We start from the raw sequence: 20585 nt of genomic DNA, 5'->3' as shown, positions 1-20585 counted from the left end.
TTTCTCATAAACAAAAGGTATTAGCAGGCATAACAGCTTACATAGTATCATAGCACAGGCCACATCTTGGGGGTGGGGGGGAGTGGGGAGCAAAGCATTTCATCTATTTGCACAATAATGCCAACAGGTTTCCATCTTGGAAATCTTCAGAGATGCAAACAGAGAAGCACCCAGGAAAATGAGTTGGTACGGCCCTACTAATCAGGTCAGTGTAGCCAAGGATGAAACAGACAATACTGTACCTTGACTGCTATCACATCTTAACTGCCAAGCTTGAGATTTACCAAGTCTGTTAAATGAGGGCATTTGAAAATCTCATGTCACAGTCTTCATCATCCTATTGTTCTGCTGTGAGATAGGCAGCTTACGCTATTTCTAGACAGGAGAAGCTCTGAAATGCCCATGCTGAAGGCTCAAGCCCTGGACTTTTGTTTTTCAGGGTTTGTTTTGCGGTTTTGTTTTTTGTTATTGTTGTTCTTGTTTTTAATTTCCAAGGCTGAAAAAAGGGACACCATTTGTTTTGAACATTTGATTCCAATGGCCCCTCCCTTAACTGTTTGTAGCAGTTACGTAGAAGAATGGAAATAGCATTTCTTTTCATGTTCTTTCTCAACCTCCAAGCCCTGCTCTGACTTTACCTTTCAACTGGGCAGACATAATTTCCTGTGTTTAGAACTGAGGGGAGACGTGGCTATTTTAGCCTACTCACTTTTCAGCTTACTGTACCGGGGGCTTTATCTCTCCCAAACATCTTTGCCTCTGTGCCCGCCTCATCGCCTGATGGTTCCTTGGCCTCGGGGAATAGCTCTAAATCTGGCACCACCAGCAAAAAAACGACGTAAGACACTGCCTTTCTCTGAGACTCACCCAGAACAAACAATCTCCTCTCTGCCCCGCCACTAGACACACATACAAATCAGAGACTCTTTCTGGGTGGTATCCTAAACAGATCACAGAAGTAGCCCCAGCTATGCACCTTAGAGGACCCTAGTAGGAAGTGGAACTCCTTAGAAAGGAGAGTCCCAGGAAGCAATGAGTTCTGAGGGAAGGATGGGATCAGTTTTGCTCAGGTGCTTTCCATGACTTCCCAGACCAAAACACCCTACTCTGGTCACCATTCTCCTATAGGTAAATTTCCTGAGGGCAGAGACCATCTCTCTTTTGTATCTGTTTGGCTAGAGCTGAATTCAGCACCTGACACATTTAATAAGTGCTTTTCATTCATTTACTTATCCATTCATTCACTCACTCAGAATTAATATGCATGCCCCAGATAAAAATCTAGAACTGTTTTATATAATCATCACATTCTTAGGACCCAAAGGGACCTTACAGAACATTTAATCCAACACTCTTGTAACTTATATGAGAAAACTGAGGTCCAGAGAGAGAAAGGGTCTTGGCCAAGGTCACACAGCAAGGTAGGACTGGAGCCTAGGTCACTTGATTTCCAGGTGAGTATCCTTTCTAATATACCAGGTGTCTTTCTAGGGGGGGTCTTCAAATTCAGTTCTTTGCCACTAAATAGTTATACTGCCACCACTCCAGAAAGATGTGCTGGTGTCTCAATTTAAATAAGAAAAATAATCTCTAATATCCTGACTACTAGAAAACCAACCCTTTCCAGAATTCCTTGGGACCTGCCTTGGGATCCAGAAGCCATTCTTTGTTCACACCCCCTCCCAAGTACCTTAGAGCTTAGAGGGTGGTCTTTAAATGAACCAAGACATTTGGTCCCCTCTTGTCCTGCACTGGCTTATAAATAACTAAGATGTCCTGTCATCTGGAACCATTTAGTCTCTGGACCACATGGAAGAGCAGACATAACTATTATTCTATTTTGTCATCTGAGTACAAACAGCAGTAAGCTATTATAGAATTTCTATCATGTAGAAGGAGAGAAAGAGAAAGACAGAGACAGAGACAGAAAAAGAGATACAGAGATTAAAAAAAGAAGACAGACAAGACCAGAGAAACAGATACTTTTTTTCTCTGTGTTCCTCAGTCTGAGATGGCCTGGTAGTGGATCAGGGGCCAATCAAGGTGGCTTTATCTTGTAATTCTTACTTGGGAAAGAGGAGGGTATCGCAAGAACAATCTTTTCCCTTTGGCAGGGATTCTCAGCCTGAAATTGTCTGTTGTTTTGGCTGACTAGTGTCAAGACAGGGTCCTCTTAATCACCGTCTCAAAAAAAAAAAAAAACCTGGAAGACCATTCAATCAAGGTCCCCTCGACCTTCTAGGCCTAAGTTCCCTGAAATCCTGAGGTCTGGGGAAAATATACAATCTCCCAGAAGAATCCTCCTTCTCACCTAAAGCTCTGGAGAGTTAAAGACTAAGGAGACAAGTGACTTTCTGGAGAGCTTTGGTCCTGTGGTTATTGCCAGGAGACAGGGGAGTCCCAGAGATGGCCACTAACCAGCCACATGTCACACTTTGGAGATAGTGTCTAACCTACCCTGACCCACCTGAAAAGGAAAACCTCAAGTACAAATGCATCAGAAATAGTCTTGGGGGGCAGACCCTATACTATTAAGGGACAATTTGGGGGAGGTCAGAGTTTTTGATCAACATGACACCTAGGAAGTCCCCAAACACTCTTCCAAACAGATTTCTTCAATGATATGAACATTTACCAGAAAAGTTTTCTAAAACATTCTTGTACCTAAATGTATCACAAGCTCCTTTTCTGTCTTACTGATATTCAGCTATTTGTATGTACTATCCTTGCAACTGTAACTTTTATTTTGATTTGGTTTGTTTGTAATAGGTAGCTTGGTGGCACAGTGTATAGTGCTCCAGCTCTAGAGTCAAGAAGACTCATCTTCAAATCTGGCCTCAGACACTTCCTAGCTGTGTGATCTTGGGCAAGTCACTTCTCCTAGTTGCCTCCTTTTGGGGAAGGAAATGGCAAACCACTCCAATACCATTGCCAAGAAAATCTTAGATGGGGTCATGAAGAGTCAGGCACAACCAAAATAACTGAATGACAAAGTTGTAATGGCAATTCAAATTTGGATTAGTCAAAGACACAGCACCAGGATCAGAACTGGCCAGACCCCCAGGGGCCATCCAGCCCAACCCATGCCTGAAAAAGAATCTCTTCTGCAGCAACTTTTGCAACAACTAGTCATCCAGTCTGTTGAAAGACTTCTGCTGAGGGGCAAAGTACTATTTCTTGATTTAATCCATACCAGTTTGGAATTGCTTTAATTATCAGGAAGTTTTTCCTTACATCAAACCTAAATCTGCCTCTATTATTGCTCCTAGATCTACTATCTGGGACCAAATCAGAATCCTTTTACCTTCTAACTGATCAAATGCTAGAAGTGAGTACCCTTCTGTCCTCTACCTCCAGTGTCTTCTGTTCCACATTTAAATACCCTCCCTCAGTTCCTTCAACTCATCATCACATATCATAACCGTGGGGCGGGTAAGAGGAGTGGTGGATAGTGCTGGGCCTGTAGTCAGAAAGATTGAGTTCAAATCCACTCTTAGACACTTACCATCAATATGAGCCTGGCTAGGAGTTGCTTTACCATTGTCTGCCTCAGTTCCTTCAACTATAAAATAGGAACCAAACCTATCTGATGGGGTTGCTGTCAAGCACTTAGCCTGGCACACTGTAAGTGCTTAATAAATGTTTATTTTCCCCACATCCTTTCACTATCCTGGCTGCCTTCTTTTGGAAGCCCTCCAATTTGTCAATGTCCTTACCTTGTAAGTCCAAATTTGTGGCTTATTTTATTAACCTCTTAAAGGACTTGTAAAGCTAAAGATATAACTATGCATTTCCCCCCTTGCCCATTCCCCCTCCCCCTGCCACCACCACCAAAAGAGACTAGATTGTTCTACTTAGCCCAAATCTGTACATTTGGGAGAGGGGAATAATTTCTTGCCTAGCTAAAGGCTTGACAAATAGAAAATGCTCACTGATCGTTGAAGGTCCTTATAACCAGCATTGATGTTCCCACCTTCTCAAAAAAAAAAAAAACTAAACCAAAAACTAAAAAACTAAAAAAACTAAAAAAAACTAAAACCAAAGCAAAACCTCACCAAACCCTGTTATTCCCTTCACAATCTTTGCCTACTGATCTGGTGGTGGTTGTGTTTAAATCCTTACCCTCTGTCTTAGAATTAATACTGTGTATTGGTTCCAAAGCAGAAGAGAGGTGAGAGCTAGGATCACTGAGGTCACATTGGAACCTAGAACCTTCTATCTCCAGACCTGAATTTCTCTCCACTGGGCCATCTAGTTGCCCCTTCATCTGCTTGTTAATAAATTTGTTCAGGTCAGTGATCACAAGATACTTAATCACCATCATAGTTCCCCACCCCTCCCGTACACATACACACAAACACTCCAGGATAAAGGCAATTTCTGTCAAGAACAAGAACACGATAAGACGGGGTGAATCACTGCAAAGGAGGACAATACAACACATTGCAATGGAAAGCAAAATTGCCCAGATAGGATCTCAGGGACCTCCCCCCATCCCTGCCTCCCCTTGAGCTTTGTTTCAGTTCTAAAAATGGAACTGGGTGGGGGAAAAGCCAAACCAGAACATCAGTAACTTTGTCTTGAAGCTTATTGACTTGAGAAAGGTCAGTCTGTTTACACTGTGATCTGCAAGGCCCTCAGTAGCCTCACTAGGGAAAAATCTCAGACACCAAGAGCCTTGGGACAGGAGCTGCAGTCCCTGTACTCTTCCTTGTATAAAGCCTCACTGAACATCTTGACTACAACTTTAAACCCTGAGCACCCATTAAATGCCTGGCAGTTAAAGCCCTCCCAATTGGATCCCCACCTATTAACCTTTCCAGACTTCTTTCATGTTCTTTTCAGTCATCCAAACTGACCATCACCCTCAACTTTTCACTCTGCCCCCACACCACATATCTAATCAGTTACCACATCTGACTGTCTCCACAAAAATCTCCCCTTCTCTCCATTCACACAGCTGCCACCCTACCTCAGCACTTCATCATCTCTCCATTCACACAGCTGCAGCTTAGACTAAAGAGTGGTGAGAACTGAGAATGGGCAGTCCTGGAAAAAAGTGTCTACTGTGATTGGTAGGTGTGAAAATTTAGGGGAGGTGACATAAGAGAAAATTTCTTTAAAAGGAGAGGTAAAAAGTCAGCTCAGGCAATTCAGTTCAGAGTGGAATTGGATTCTGAACTCAGTTCAGGAGATTGAGTTCATCAGAGGACTGAAGCTTCCTTGGAGACAGTCTCGTGGTGAGTGATAAGACTGACTCCCTTTCCCTTAGGCTCAGGGAGGCCACTTTGGCCAAGGCCTTTAACTACTGCCTGGCTCAGCCTGAGCCAGAACAGTTTTCTCTATATATTAATTAAAATCTCCATAATTCCCAGCTGACTTGGGTATTTTATTATTTGGGAATCATCTCTGGTAACCAATTATTTAGATTTAAATCAAAACACTAAAATTATCCTTACATCTTCATAACCCCATAGACCACACTGTCCATGAAGTTTTCTTGGTAAAGATACTAGAGTGGTTTGCCATTTCCTCCTGCAGTGGATTAAGGCAGAGGTGAAGTGACTTGCCCAGGGTCACATAGCTAGCAAGTGTCTGAGGCCAAGTTTTAATTCAGATCTTCCTGACTCTAGGCCCAGGGCTCTATCCACTGAGCCATCTAGTTGCCTCTGCCTGGCACACAGTAGGAGCTTAATAGGTACTTTATTACTTGATTCTAGTCAAGCTGGTGTGCTAGCTCTTTCCAATATAAAACATTCTGTTTCCCATCATTATGCCTTTGCACAGATACCTGCCATGACTGGGATGTATTATCTCTTAGAATCCCTCAGATCCTTTGACATTTAAATTCCACCTCCTACCCTGAGCCTGTCCTGGTTGCCCCTAATTCTTTGTACTCTTTCCCTCTTGGAATGATTTTGCATAACTCTGGACTTAGAAATTGGCGTGCATGCTGTATACCCTCAATAGAAAGTAAGTCCCTCGAGTACCAGGATTGTTTTGTCTTTGCTCCCCAATACCTGGCATTTAAGAAATATGTAATTCAGTTCTCTAGTGTTTTCCCAAATAAAATCCACCTTCAAAAATAGAGTTCACTATTCCCCTAATCCTCACCAAAACAAAAACAACAAAAGTCACCAAAATCCTCTCTCATAGCTGCATTAATAATGGCAGATTGTTTTCAAAAACCTATTGTGCACTTCAACTACTAACTAGCCTCTGCTCATCCTTGCTAAGCCTGGTGCCAAGACACTTTATTAAGTTAGGGGCACGTTCCCAGACAATGGTTCATTTTCCCAGACAAAGATGCTTTGCTGCCCACCACACTGACATTTTCCACACAGGTCAAGGCCTTGTTCAGGTGTCACCTCCTCCAAGAGGCCTTTCCTCTTCCCCACATCAGAAACAATCATTCTTGTCTTGTGTACTCCCACAGGAATTTGTTCCTCTCTAAAGCACTTCAGATCCTTTGCTTTTTTAGTATAGTTCTTTGTCGAGGTGCCTTAGATACCCTGTAGAATATCAGCTCAAGGACAGGGGCCATATCATTTCCCTTATCTCCCTCAGCCAAGATCTGCAATGGGCAGGGACACTCAATGAGAGCTGAATTTGAATTTTCTCTATTAGGAGGGATTAATTTATGCTCCCTCATTCATCCACACTTTCTTGCTCAGGCTATATAAGACCTTCTTTTAATTAATACTTTCTTTATGAGATTATCTTCTATTACCTGGTATATGGCTTTTTTGTACAATCATTGTATATATTATTTCACCCTTTAGACTATGAATGAAATCTTTCAGAACAGTGACTGCTTTGGTTTAGTTTTTTTTTTTTTACTTTTTTTGCATCCCCAGCACTTAGCACATAGTAGGTACTTAAATATTTATTGACGACTTAAACCCTGAAATGAATTTCTGTTCTTAGGAACCATTTCTGTCCTGATGCCTATACCAGCAAGATGCACTGATTTTAGCCTGTCAGGCCACCCACGCCCCAAACACAGGAATTCATTATAACTAGAATTTATATAGTACTTTAAGGTTTCTAAAGCATTGTATACATATTATCTCATCTGATTTTTACAATTAAGCTAAGAGAAGGGTTCTATTATTATCCTCATTTTATAGATTAGGAAATTGAGGCAAATGGTGGTTAAAGGCCTCCTCAGGATCCCCTAGGTCTATGTTGGTGAACCTATGGCACATGTGCAGGAGTATGCCAAAAGGAACTGTTCCTGTACTCTTCTCCATAAGCCTGAGAACATTTTTCTCACCAGCCAACCCTCTTCCCACTTGGTCTTTAAAAGGTTCATCACTAACCTAGGTAGTGTGTGGGACCTGATTCAAACTCAAGTGTTCCAGATTCCAAGGACTGCATTCTATCCATGGTGGTACCACCTAGCTGCCTAAAATTGGAACTGTCTTGGATCATTTAGAAGGAGCCTAGGGAGGTGAGCAAATCCAATCTGTCTAGTCCTTCCTGTTTCCATATTTTTGACCCAAGCTTTCTCCTGGCCTCACAGTCTCCTCCTGATGAATGCCACTAAACTATCTCCCTGGGGGGTGGGGGGATGGGGTAGATAGACTAGATGTAAAGTTACAGAGTTGCAGATTTTGGCTCAATAGAAAAAAATGTTTCTAGTAATTAGAACTATGTAAACGTGGAATGGGCTACCTTAGGAGGCTATCAGTTTCACTACATTGGAGGTCTTTCAAATGGAGGTTTAGTGTCCTTTGGGTCAGAGATGTTGAAGAGGATACCCTCTCAGGCTAAACTAAGATGCCTCTGAAGTCTCTTCTAGTTAATAATAATTATTATAATAGCTAACATTTATATAGTACCTACTGTGTTTCCAGGCACTGTGCTATGAGCTTTTCTGATCTTATCACATGAGATCCTCCCAACAACTGCAAGGTAGGGGCTGTGATTATTCCCATTTTATAGGAAACTGAGGCAAACAAAGGTTAAGCGAGTTGCCTGAGTTTACAGAGTTAATGTCTGAGGCCAGATTTAAACTCGGGTATTCCTGACACCAGGCCCAGCATTCTAGACATTGCACCATGTAGCTGCCTCTGAGAAGCTCTGAGAAGTCTAGGATCCTGGGAAGCTCTTTGATTCTGTAGGGTATAAACATTGTGGCATCCTGGAACAAGACTGAGCAACAGTCTGCTTTGTGACCCTTTATCAAGGTTGACCAGTTAGTTAGGTACCACAGAACAATAACACACTTAAACAACAAGTCCACTCACTCACTCAGATATCCCTACTCAGGGATTAATGGCACAGGGCAAAGAACAATAGAGCCAGAGGCCCTGGGTTCAAATCCTGGCTTTTCTATTTACTAAGTGATTTTGGGCAGATTCTTTAGTTCCTCTAGGTTTGTTTCCCTATTGAGATACCTGAAACCTTCAATCCTATGAATTTCAATCCTAACCTGTCTGTTATTGTTTTGGTCATTTTTCAGTCATGTCTAACTCTTCATGATTCCATTTGGGGTTTTCTTAGCAAAGACATTGGATTGACTTACTATTTCCTCCTCCGGCTCATTTTATAGACAAGGAAACTAAGGTAAACAAGGTGAAGTGAATTGGTCAGGGTCACACAGCTAGTAAGTGTCTGTGACTGTATTGGGTTTTTCTGACTACATGGTTGGTATTCTATCCACTCCTGACACTACAGTTGGCATTCTATCCACTCCATCACCTCGCTGCCCCAAACCTGGTACCTAGTGCTCATTAGTACTATGCCCTTACTTACTTAGCTCATCAATATAATCAAAAGGAAAATAATGTTAATTTTTAAACTCTTGAACTTGTGCTATAAACCAGAGAAAAGAAAAAAATTCTATATTACATCACTGCCCAATATCTCTTAAAAAAAAAAAACACCTTACCTTCTTAGAATTGATACTAAGTATTGGTTCTAGGGCGGACAAGTGATAACAGATAGGGAATTAGGGTTAAATGACTTGGTAGGGTCACACAGATAGGAAGTTGAACCCAGAACCTCTTGCTTTGAGGCCAGGCTCTCTATCCCCTGAGCCACCCAGTTGCCTCCAATACCTCTTGAATAAGTATAAACAGCTCTGTCTCTCTTATCCTACCCACCTGGTGACCAACTGATATTTCCCTGCCAACTGTTCTCTTCTGAAGAAGTGGTGGAACTTCAGTCATTGTGAAGAAAAGCCCGTGCTCCTTGTTCCCTTGTAGAGCACAGCCCTTTGGTGTTGAAAGGCGTAGGTTATGGATGTGGGAAAAGCTCCCCTACCTTGCTTTGTGGGTCCTGTTTCCTGGTGAACTAGGGAGGGTCACACTGGCATTGGGGAATGGTGTCTCTGATGATGTGTTGGCCATCCTATCGCTGGTCAGCTCCAAATAGGTACCATTGAGGTTGTAAGCCCCCTCATTCTCCTCATAGTCCAAATAGAGGCTGTCCGTGGGTGAGCCCCCTGGGTGATGTGGGTCACTCTGAGCAAAAATGCTGTTCACCGTTACATTCAGGACAAATTCCTTGGAGTCAGAGCTCTTGCCCAAAAGCTGGTCAGAGATGGCATTTTCGGAGAGGAACTCCTGGGATGCAAAGTGAACATCAGTGTCTTGGTCCTCCTTCTCTCCTGTATGAACCATCTGAGTAGTGTTCGAATCTTATTAAAAAAAAAAAAGTGGGGAAGGGGAGAACGAAATGAAAAGAAAACTCAATTAGAAGGTCAGGAAACCCAGATGTTCCTTTTTCTAGCTCAGTGATCTTCAGCAACACAATTCTCCTCCCAAAGCAGCTAGGTAGCACAATGGATAGAGCACCATACCTGAAGTTGGGAGAACCTAGGTTCAAAATTACAATTGAACCTAAGACAGAAGATCAGAGTTATGGGGGAAAAAATACAATTCTCTCTGGTCTTTACTTTCCTCATCTGTGAAATAAGGGCATTTCCAAGGTCATTTCCAGCTCAAATATCTGCTTATAGGGATTAGGAATCATTCCAAAGGGATCTTCACACTAGCATTAGACTGATGCCCAGACATCAACATGAAGGGAGTGATCTGGGGAAAAGTCTAAAAAGTTTCTAAACCCAAAAATCTTTTCCTCACCAGAACAGACTATAGATCATTATAGACTGAGAGGCAGTGCAACATTGTGGAGAGAAGAAGCTGGAGTCAGGAAGACCTAGATTCAAAGCCCGCCTCTGCCTTTTACCGGCAAGATGACCTTCATAGCCTGCTACACCTCTCTGAACCTCGGTTTCCTCATCTGTGGGTCTAATATTGGTAGCAACTACCTCATACAGTTGTTGGAAGACTCAACTAAGTAATTTATACACTAATATAGGTTAATTATTGGTTTAAACATTGCCTTTTTGCAAGACTGGTTTAGGTCAAACGTCCTGTGGGGAAGGGGAAAGGAGTTCAGGGGTCAAAGCATGAAAGACCTGGGCTCTGAGGTTGGAGCTAGAGTCTTAAAGTGGGGGACAGGGCTTAGATGGGGGTTTTGAGGGTCCCTCTCCCACCCCCACCCCAGCTTCTCATTGTTTGCTGAAGACTGGCTCTCCTTCTATAGGAAGGGCTTACCTAACTGGGTAATATTAAATCTGGGTCCCTGGAAAACAAATGTCCCCATTAAAGTCTCTGCTGCATAAAGTCAAGAATGTTCCACAGGGCAGGGCCTCCCCTTTCTGGGATCACCTGCCCCAGCTCTAGTATGTAGGGTTGACCAGTACAGAATGAACAGCTGATAATGTTCTTCATGACTACTCCTGATCAAAGGCATGCATAAGAACTTTGTGCCAAAGAGGATCAAAGAGGCAAGCTAGGTGGCACGGTGGATAGAGTGCCAGACCTGGAGTCAGGAGGACCTGGGTTCAAATCTAGCCTCAGATACTTCAGAGCTATGTGACCCTGGGCAAGTCACTTAACCCCATTTGCATACCTTCTGTCTTACAGTTGATACTAAGACAGAACATAAGGATATATTTTTTTAAGACTGAAGAATGATCTGAGTCATATAAGAGCATAACTGAGGGAAAGTAAGGAGACTTCTGACTGAAGCCCAGACATCCCCAAATGGGAGAGTGCATCCATTTCCCCAGTGTGGCTATGGCCCCTGCTCCAAATGACAAGTAGACTTATGCCAAAGGGTCAAATGGGAGAAACCTTCCTTTCAAGCCCTTTGCCAAGGAGAAGAGAGCAGCACTGATCAAATTTCCTGGGTATTGCTCTGGCCTGGCATCATCCACAGTGGGGAAGACACCACTGCCCTGGACTCCCCTTGCTGGCCCATTACCTCGGAAGGTCTTGCCCCCCAGGGGAGCCTCGCAGTCCATGCCTCCTGCCCTCTCGTACACCTCATTGGTCTCCTGGCCCTTGCTCAAGTTGAAATCCTCGGATGGGCCCTGCTGGCCAAACAGCTGGTTCTCTAGATCTAGCCTCTCCTTGGACGATTTCCCATAGTAGGTGCTGTTGTGCTGGACAAAGCCCACCAGCCCCTCGCCATCAAATTCCCGGCTCTCCGCACTCTCTGAAGCAGTTTCGGAGAAGGTATAGTAGACAGGCTGGATGCTCTGGGGGTGGGGCTTTCTGAGAAGAGTGTATTCAAAGGTAATTGAAGGGCTCTTGCCATTTTGATTCCACACCTGGAGGAGAAATAAATTATCCTCCTGAGTGTCATTCAGCCCCTCCAGTTTAAATCAAAGTCATAGTATATCAGAGCTGGAAGGGACCTGAGAACATACAATATTAGAATATAGAATATCAGAGCTGGATAGAACCTTAGAAAATACAGTATTACAATAAATTGCATCAGAGCTGGAAGGGACCTTCGAACATAAGAATGTCAAAGTTTCAAGATATCTTGTCCAACTCTTTATTAATTACACAGATAGGACCCAGACAGGGAAAGTTGACTTACCCAAGATCACACAGCTCACTGTAAATACTTTTTAAAAAACCCTTTACCTTACATCTTAGAATCAGCACTATGAATTAGTTCTAAGGTAGAAGAGCAGTAAGGGCTAAGCAATGGGGGTTAAGTGACTTGCCCAGGGTCACACAGCTAGGAAGTGTCTGAGGCACAGTTTGAACCCAGAACCTCCCATCTCTAGGCCTGGATCTTCATCCACTGAGCAACCCAGCTGCCCCCAGGCGAAACCCCTATTAACTAGTCTGATTAAGGGTTGGATGATGGAGAATTTAGGAATGACCCTCTCTAAATTGGAGATTACTGAGGGTGTTAATCACCTATGTCCTGCCAATCTTGATTCATCAAAGTGTATTCAGAATATTTAGATTGATTTGAAAGAAAAAACTATTTTAATCTTGCCTCTCTCAAAATGTCATTTGGAGTTTGAAGCAAGTCTCTCTTAGCTAAAGTGATAGTAAACAATAAGTTGGTGCCATACCCACACAGTTTAGAACTGCTATTCACAACAATCTCCTGGGAGAAGTATACATGCTCTCTGGATCGTCAAAGATCCAATTCTCTTCTATTCAACTTCAGCATTCAGTTAAGGCATTGGAATTCTAATTTTCTGTAACTGTTGATCAACACCAGCTGTCTGTGGTAAAGTCAATGAACAGCTTGTATGATTGACATCAAAAATCTATCTTGACCCATGTCAGTTTAGAGCTGGTTTAGAACTGGAAGGAAGCTTCATTAAAGGTATCTAGTCCAATGGCCTCATTTTTCAAATGAAGAAACTGAAGTCCTGAGAGGCTAACAGATTTTCCCTGGATTATTTGGGAAATAAGTGTCATTGACAGAATTTGAATCCAGGACCCCTGATTCCAAATTCAGGTCCTTTCACCCTGAGAATGCATTCTTTTGACATGGTGCCTAAAATTAGGAGCTCAGTGGGAGTTTCTACATTCCTCCTGTATTGAAGGTTATGAAGCATCTGTAAGAGATTTGACAGAATGTTCTCAATTCCCCTCCACTCCACTGCTCAGATCCCCAAAACTGAGGCTCTGGAATGTTTGATGGAGGGAAGTCATTGAATTATTTTCTTGGAAGGATTCTAAGGTCACGTGGCAGCTGCATAGGGGTGGGGGTAGGGTGTGAGTTCAACAGACTCAAAGTCTCTCTAGCCTAAGGAATCTCTGAAAGAAAAAAAAAAGGCACAAATACCATTGGGAACCTGCAAAAGTAATGATCAAGGCATACTGTCCACATTCCATGATAGAAGAGGGAGGGATACAATTAGACCCCACTCCAGCCAACAGTACCATATACCCAAATCCATTCATCCTGCCCTCTGCTCTTTCCAAACTTGATTAAAACAAAGCATGACGATTTCATTTCACGCTTCCCATTTCCATGATGTCATCACAAGTATTGATATCAATTCTTATTTCTGTGATATCACTGCTATCAACATCATTATAATCCTCTTTCCTCATTCATTGGCGATAATACAACTTCTCTGACTTTCAACACTTCCCTCCGGCAGGCTGCTTTAAGCATAATAAATTCTCTATTGCTGAGCATACCATAACATTCAAACCCTGGTTGGTGGGGCCCTGGGCTACGATGTACTCGATGCCAGTTTCATACACATCCATGGGCCGTCGGTACTTCACAATGGTGCCGGCGATGTTGAAATTCTTTGGACTGTCTACTTTGTAGTTCCCATTAAAGAAATAGTAGCCAGCTTCATCAGCAAGAGCTAGAATAGCAAAGTATGCAGAAGTCACCATTAGTCAAGAAAGAAGCCTTTGCTGAGCATTAAATGGGTGTCCCTGGACTCAATTATTCTTTCAATGAACTATCCATGGCCAGAGTCAGAGACAATTCTATAACCAACTCAGTATATAGTACTGGGAAGTCAAGTTCCTGGCTTCCAGAGGACTCAGCTTGGCTCTATTATAAATTCAAATATGTGGATTTATATGTCTAATTCTGAACCTGTTTTATCTTCTTTCCATCTCTAAGCCTCATTTTCCCCATCTGTAAAATGAAGGACCTAGACTCCGTGATCTCTAGAGCCCCTTCCAGTTCAAATGTTCTATGTTCTAAAGCCTTTCCAGCACTAACCTTCTATGACTCAGGAGACTGCAGCTCCCTTCCCCCACCCCCATCTCCCCCATAACCCTCCCACTCTCCCACCGAGCTTCTAAAAATACCTCCAAGTTCAGGACTTTTGCCACGTGGGTGAGTCAAACTCCGTGTCCGTGGCAAAAGTCTAACCCAACTCAGTGCATGCTCAGGAAATGCACTCCTGTTTTAATATCAGCCTAAAATAAACAACAAAGGACATGTCTAGACTATTGAAAATAACTGGCTTGAGGCCCATTTGGTGCTGCTATTTGGGCTGTCTTGATGGACGGTTTGAATCACTACATGGTGATTAGCCATTGCCACGGCCAATGAAACAGACCCCAAGTGTTTGATTCATTGGCTGAAGAAAGAGCAGCACGAATTGATTTGATGGTTCCCCCACTTCAATTAACTTCACTTCTGGACCCAGTTCTTCCATTTACTGTGAGACCATGGGCCAGTCCTTTCCCAATCTGATTCTCATTTTCTCCAGCTATAAAATGTGGGACAAGGGAATAAGATTAAAGGCCTGGATTCCATTCAAAGAACTGTGTTTGAATCCTGACTGTTACTACCTAGATGACTTGGAGTTTGTCATTTAAATTCACTTGGTCCAAGTTTCCCCATCTATATAGTGACAGTTGAAGACAATGATCTCTAGGATCCTTTGCTGAAGTACATTCTTCCCACCTCTGAGCCTCAGTTTCCCCATCTGTAACATAAAGGGGTTGGTCTAGACCATTCCCTAAATTACCCTCCAGCTCTGGCATCCTCTAGTCTATGCTATCTGTGATACTATTCCCAGCCAGAACAAAAAGAAATAGCTTTTGGATTGGGGAAGTGTAGCTCTGTGTATAGAGTATCCAAAGTTTCCTCCCTCTGGTCTGGGAAGAATTAAGTTTGGTTGTCTCTGCTGAAAAAAAGCACTGCCAATCAGCAAGTTTTGCTTGAGCATCTACTAGGGCCCCAGCCCTGGGCTAGCCTATTCCAAGGGATGAGTGGGAAAGGATCAGTCAGTATCCTCATAGAGTCCAGGGATTTTCCTAACACCTGCAAGGCCCTGACCTGGAGGCACACACAGACCAAGGGGTGACTTTGGTCTGGCCCACTCCCATCTTCTCTTTGGCACCAGACACTTATCATCGGTGGCCAGTGATTGCTCAGATCCTTGCAGACAGTCCTCTCAAACCCAGGTGAGAGGACACTGCCTGTCTTTGAACTTATAGATTCAGCAGAAAGCTCATTTCCCAGCTTTCCTAAAGATGTTTTATTTGCTTTTTTAAAACCCTTACCTTCTGCTTAGTGTCAGCTCTAAGACTGAAGAGAGGTAAGGGCTAGGCAATCAGGGTTAAGTGACTTGATTAGAGTCACACATCTAGGAATTACCTGAGGCCAGATTTGAAACTAGATCCTCTTGACTCCAGACCTGGTGCTCTATCCACTGTGTACCTAGCTACCCTTCCTTGAAGGTTTTTAAGTGCCCCCAAAACCAACCCAATATTTCTTAACTTGAGGATTAACCAAGGCTTTTTATTACTATTGCATAGAGGAACTTATACAGAAACTGGATGGAATCACATAATGCTAGAATTAGAAAAGGACCTTAATGGCCATCTAACTCAGTCACTTTCTTGTACCCAAAGGAAGCTGAGGCTCAAGAATAAATTATTTGGTTAATTATCTTACAGCTGAGCTGAGGAGGTTGTAAACCCAGAATTCAAACCCAGGTCTCTGGACTACACACAGCTCAGTCTGGTAGACTTTTTTCTACATTGTGCTGCCTCCCCAAGGCCAAGGAGCTAGGGAAGAGGAGAAAACCAAATTACGACTTTGGGTACAGTTTGTCTTCCAAAACGTGTCCTTTAAAAGCTTATTCCAGGAACTGGAATGGCTTGCTAGAGAGGAGGAGTTTTGCTTCCAAAGCTCCTGATGCAATTCAAGGAGTGAGAGTGTCATGCAGTTAATTTATTATCAGATGAACACAATGAGTCAAAAATTGAAGCTTAAAAAAAATCTAATTCTGAGCCAGAGAGAATTGCAGAGCAAGTTAAGCCATACCCACATGACCCCCAGCAAGAGCCTGTCTGCCCATAAAGGGTTAAACTTTCAGCCCAAATCCAAAACCCGTTTCCTGACAATAATGACCTTCCTTCCTGCGGCTTTCCTAATGCTCAGAGTCTTAACTTGGTATTTCCACGAGTCTGTTTCAAGTAAGAAAGCTCGGGAGGCAGCCCAGAGTACAGTCTGTTTCCTGGACTGTCCGTCCCTCCCACTGAAGAGGACAAAGTAACCGGCTTGGCTGGAGGCCACAGTTACACCAAGCTGCTTTCTCCAAAAACTCTTGGCCAGGGCAGAGCATCCCTGGAGGGCAGCTCAGGGAAGAGCCCCTCAGGATGGGCCTACCCTAGAAGACATGGTTGTGGGAAGGGGACAGCAGCCACAGAGCCCTCAACTGGGCCTCTTGGAAGCAAACCCAATTGGCTCTGAAGTGGGCACCTCCCCAGATGAGGCCCCCACCCAGTCCTATGCCTCCTGCCTTTGAGGTGGGTTAGGGTCTGCTCCGTCTAGCAGCAAAGGGCTCTGGGTGATGTCCTGGTGAGAATCCACTGCCTAAGAATAACCCTGAGGCCGGTACTCCCCCTGCTCTTATTGTGCCTAGCACAGTGTAATGCATAGAATGAATGACCACTTATTAAATACTTACTGGCTAACTGACTGAATAAAGAGAATGAAATTAAATACAGATGATGTTCAATCCTGCCACCCATCTGCTCTTGCTCCCCTCCTCCAGAATCATGGGAGAAGATTCTGAAATCATGGATCCCAAGTTATCACTGAATTAGACCCATGGCCCAGCGGGCTCCAGTGGCATGCTTGGGACCACATTTGATGGCCCGGGGCTCCCTTTGTCCTTTTTTTTTTTAGCCTATATCTTCTGTCTTAGGATCAATAATCTATATTGGTTCCAAAGCAGAAGAGTGGTAAAGGCTAGGGAATGGGAGTTAAGTAAATTAAGTTAAGCCCAGGGTCACTCAACTAGGAAGTATGTGAGGTCAAATTTGAACCCAAAACCTCCTTTCTCTAGGCCTTGCTCTCAATCCCCTGAGCCACCTAACTGCCCCTCCAATGTCACTTTTTGTAGAATTAGAATCTTGGCTTTAGGAGAGATCTCAGAGATTCTCTAATTCAACAGAAATCTCCTCCACAGCTTTTCTATGTATCACCTAGCCTCCATTCGACCTCCAGCAATAAGGACCTTACTATCCAGAGAGGGAGACCATTCCACTTCCAGACAGTTCTAATTGTTAGAAAGTTCTTCCTTTTATTGAGCCAAAATCTGTCTCGCTGTAACATTTACCCACTGGTTCTGGAACCTCACCGAAATCTGTTTCCCCTTCTACACGACCAGAAATTCCCTTTTTTTCCCCTTCAGCTATAAATTTTGCTCACTGATGGCAGGGAGATGAAAAGACAAATACTGTCAGGCTAATCGCCAAGGCCATACACACCTAAGACGTCTGCCGACTTCTTCCGTTCTACAATCTGGATGTCTCGGGCGCCAGCTGGAATGTGTGTTACCAGGGAGTAGCCTGCAGGGAAACTATACGTTAATGACCAGGCAACTTTCTGGTCAGTTAAAAAAGAAAAGAAAAAAAAAAGGAAAACAGGCACTATGGCTGAATATTTTCAAGACATCTCAGAAAGTGGAGGCAGCCCACACATTTGGCCTTTGTCCCATCATTTGTGACTTTGTCGTGTTCTCTATTTTTTCACCCCAATGAACTGTCTCCCCAAGTCGACTGTGCACATTGAGGATAGGGACTATGTCTCAATCCTATTTTTGTTCTCTACCTCCCCAGGCTAGAGGCAAGTCATGTTTGTTGTTCAGCCATTTTCGGGTACATATGACTCTTCATGGCACCATTTTGGGGTTTTCTTGGCAAAGGTGCTAGAGTGGTGAGCCATTTCCTTCTCCAGCTCATGTGACAAATGAGGAACTGAGGCAGAAGTAAGTGACTTGCCCAGGGTCACATAGCTCTTTACTGTCTGAGGCCAGATTTGAACTTGGGAGGATGAGTTCTTGACCTGGTACTCTATCCACTGTGCAACCTAGCTGCCCTTCACATGGAAGGTGCTAATTGATGGACTGTTTATTTTTATCAATAACCAACCCATACTTCTATATAACATTTTTAAAAAATTTTAAACCCTTACCTTCTATCTTAGAAGCAATACTGTGTGTTGTTTTGGAAGCTGAAGAGTGATAACGCCTCGACAATGGGGGTTAAGTGACTTGCCCAGGGTCCCACAGATATTTCTATATAACTTGAAGATTTCTTAAACCCTTTACTTCATTCATTCAATAAGCATGTATCCATTCACAAAAACCCAAAGGCAGGTGGTCATTTCAGTCATGTCTGACTTTTCATGACCCTATGAACCTCTGTCCATAGGAATTTCTGGGCAAAGAAACTGCAAATGTTTTTCATTCCCTTCTCTAATGGCAAACAGAGGTTGTGACTTGCCCAAGGTCACACAGCTAGGACATTTCTGAGGCTGAATATGAACTCAGGTCTTCCTAACTCTAAGCTCAGCACTCTCTCACTATATAAATAATATAATAACTATTTTACAGATAAGCAAACTAAGATTCAGAGAGGCTTCCCATGGTCTCATAGCTAAAGGTTGAAACCAGGATATGAACTGCCTTTGATTCCATTGCTTTTTCCTCCATAGTATCTTGAACATTTTTTTGAATGATGGAGAATATTTATTGAATGATCCACCAGAGAGGCTATAATCATATGGGGGCATCTGGGAGAACCTCCTCATCTGAGGATTCTTGAAATCATCTAGAAATATTTCTGCTCCTTCCAGTTATTTAAATTCTTATATGCCCAGGATATATGTTTAGAGGAAATTGTCCTTTCCCTCAAAAGTGAATTCTTCAGGAAGATTAGGGTTCAAATCTAGCCTCAGATACTTCCTAATTGTGTGACCCTGGACAAGTCATGTAACCCCAGTTGCCTAGCCCTTACCACTCTTCTGCCTTAGAATCAGAACTTAGATGGATTCTAAGAGAAAAGGTAAGGATTTTTTTTAAAAGGAATTCATGACCTTCATAGGTAAACCTATCCCACTTTTTAGTCTAAAATTTCCTGGGCAGTGAGATGGTTCAGTGGAGAGAATGCCAGGCTTGGAGTCAGGAAGACCTGAATTCAAATCCAGATTCAGACATTCACTAGCTGTGTGACCTTGGACAAGTCACTGGGGATTTGCCTCAGTTTCCTCATCTGGAAAATGAACTGGAGAAGGAAATGCCAAACCACTCCAGTAAGTATCTTTGCCAAGAAATCCCCAAATATGTTCACAAAGAGTCAGACACAACTGAAACAATTGAACAACAACAAAGTTGGAGGGGAGAAAGTGGTAGTAAAAAAGCAGAGGCAACTTGCTCCCAAGCCTAGCTCTGCTATTTACTACCTATGTGATCTTGGGCAAATCATTTAAAATCTCTGAACTTCAGTTTCCTCACCTACAAAAAAAAGGGTGTTGGATAAAATGATCCTTAAAGTTCCTTCCGGATTGAAATCTATGATCCCGTGACTTTGATCAAGATCATCTTGGTCATTTAACTGCAAAAACCATTGCCATTCATATCATATCCACCAAGTAGGTATCATACAGTAAATGAGGGCATATTAGGCTATCTTGATGTCCACAGAACATTATTTTTTCACCATCACTGCCCTTGGTTTCTGGGATTTTTTTCAGTTTGAAACCCTCCAACCTTGAATCAGCCTCACACCCAATGGGGCTCTAGACTAAAGATATCCTTAGAAACCTCTCCACATGGCACAATGTGGCCACATGTATAACCTAACCATAGCTTTTGAAAATACCATCTTGATGAAAAAAGCCTGTGTGACCCTATTATCTCTCTCTTTTTAAACCCTCCCCTTCCGTCTTAGAGTCAATACCATATTGGCTCCAAGGCAGAAGAGTGGTAAGGGCTAGGCAATGGGTATTAAGTGACTTGCCTAGGGTCACACAGCTGAGAAGTGTCTGAGGCCAGATTTGAACCTAGGACACCTCCCGTCTCTAGGTCTGGCTCTCAAGCCACTGAGCCATCCAGCTGCCCCACATATTTTCTCTATTGTGCTAGCCTTATCATCCTTCCCGTAACAAATAGGCATGTGTGCTCATATACAAATCTTGCCAGATAGAAAAAAACTGAGACTAGACCATTAGTTTACTACTTTCCCCCACAGCTTTGAATTCATCCCTAATAAACCTTTCCCAACATGCCTGACTTATTCCAGTCTTCATGTCTCTGTTCATAGTGTCCCCCTCCTGGAGTGATCCAAATTCTTTTTTTGTTTTGTTTTGTTTTGTCTTGTTTGTATTTTGGACTGAACCCATGATTTCACTGATAGAGGAAATTCTTGGGTGAGGAGTCTCCCTCTTCCAATGTAGACTAGCACCTACCATATAACTCATTATCTTAGAGAGTTGCCCATGGCAATAGCAGGTTAAGGGACTTGCCCAGAGTCACA

General features: G+C 43.1%; 1 protein-coding gene across 5 annotated transcripts in view; it reads right to left on the bottom strand.

The window, feature by feature from the left end:
• The window catches only part of ADAMTSL2 (ADAMTS like 2), a 53396-nt gene that overhangs the window by 22733 nt on the left and 10078 nt on the right, over nt 1-20585 (bottom strand). For all 5 annotated transcript variants that reach the window (XM_007475238.2, XM_007475241.2, XM_007475239.2 and 2 more), the window contains 4 exons: nt 17538-17618; nt 13482-13657; nt 11281-11629; nt 9271-9646 (listed from right to left, as the gene is read on the bottom strand). In XM_007475238.2, the coding sequence (XP_007475300.1) occupies nt 9271-9646; nt 11281-11629; nt 13482-13657; nt 17538-17618 (982 nt within the window). The remainder of the gene's footprint in view (nt 1-9270; nt 9647-11280; nt 11630-13481; nt 13658-17537; nt 17619-20585) is intronic.

This window comes from Monodelphis domestica, chromosome 1, assembly GCF_027887165.1.
Source record: "Monodelphis domestica isolate mMonDom1 chromosome 1, mMonDom1.pri, whole genome shotgun sequence".
Classification (NCBI taxonomy): domain Eukaryota; kingdom Metazoa; phylum Chordata; class Mammalia; order Didelphimorphia; family Didelphidae; genus Monodelphis; species Monodelphis domestica.
This window is presented reverse-complemented; position numbering and strand designations above follow the sequence as displayed.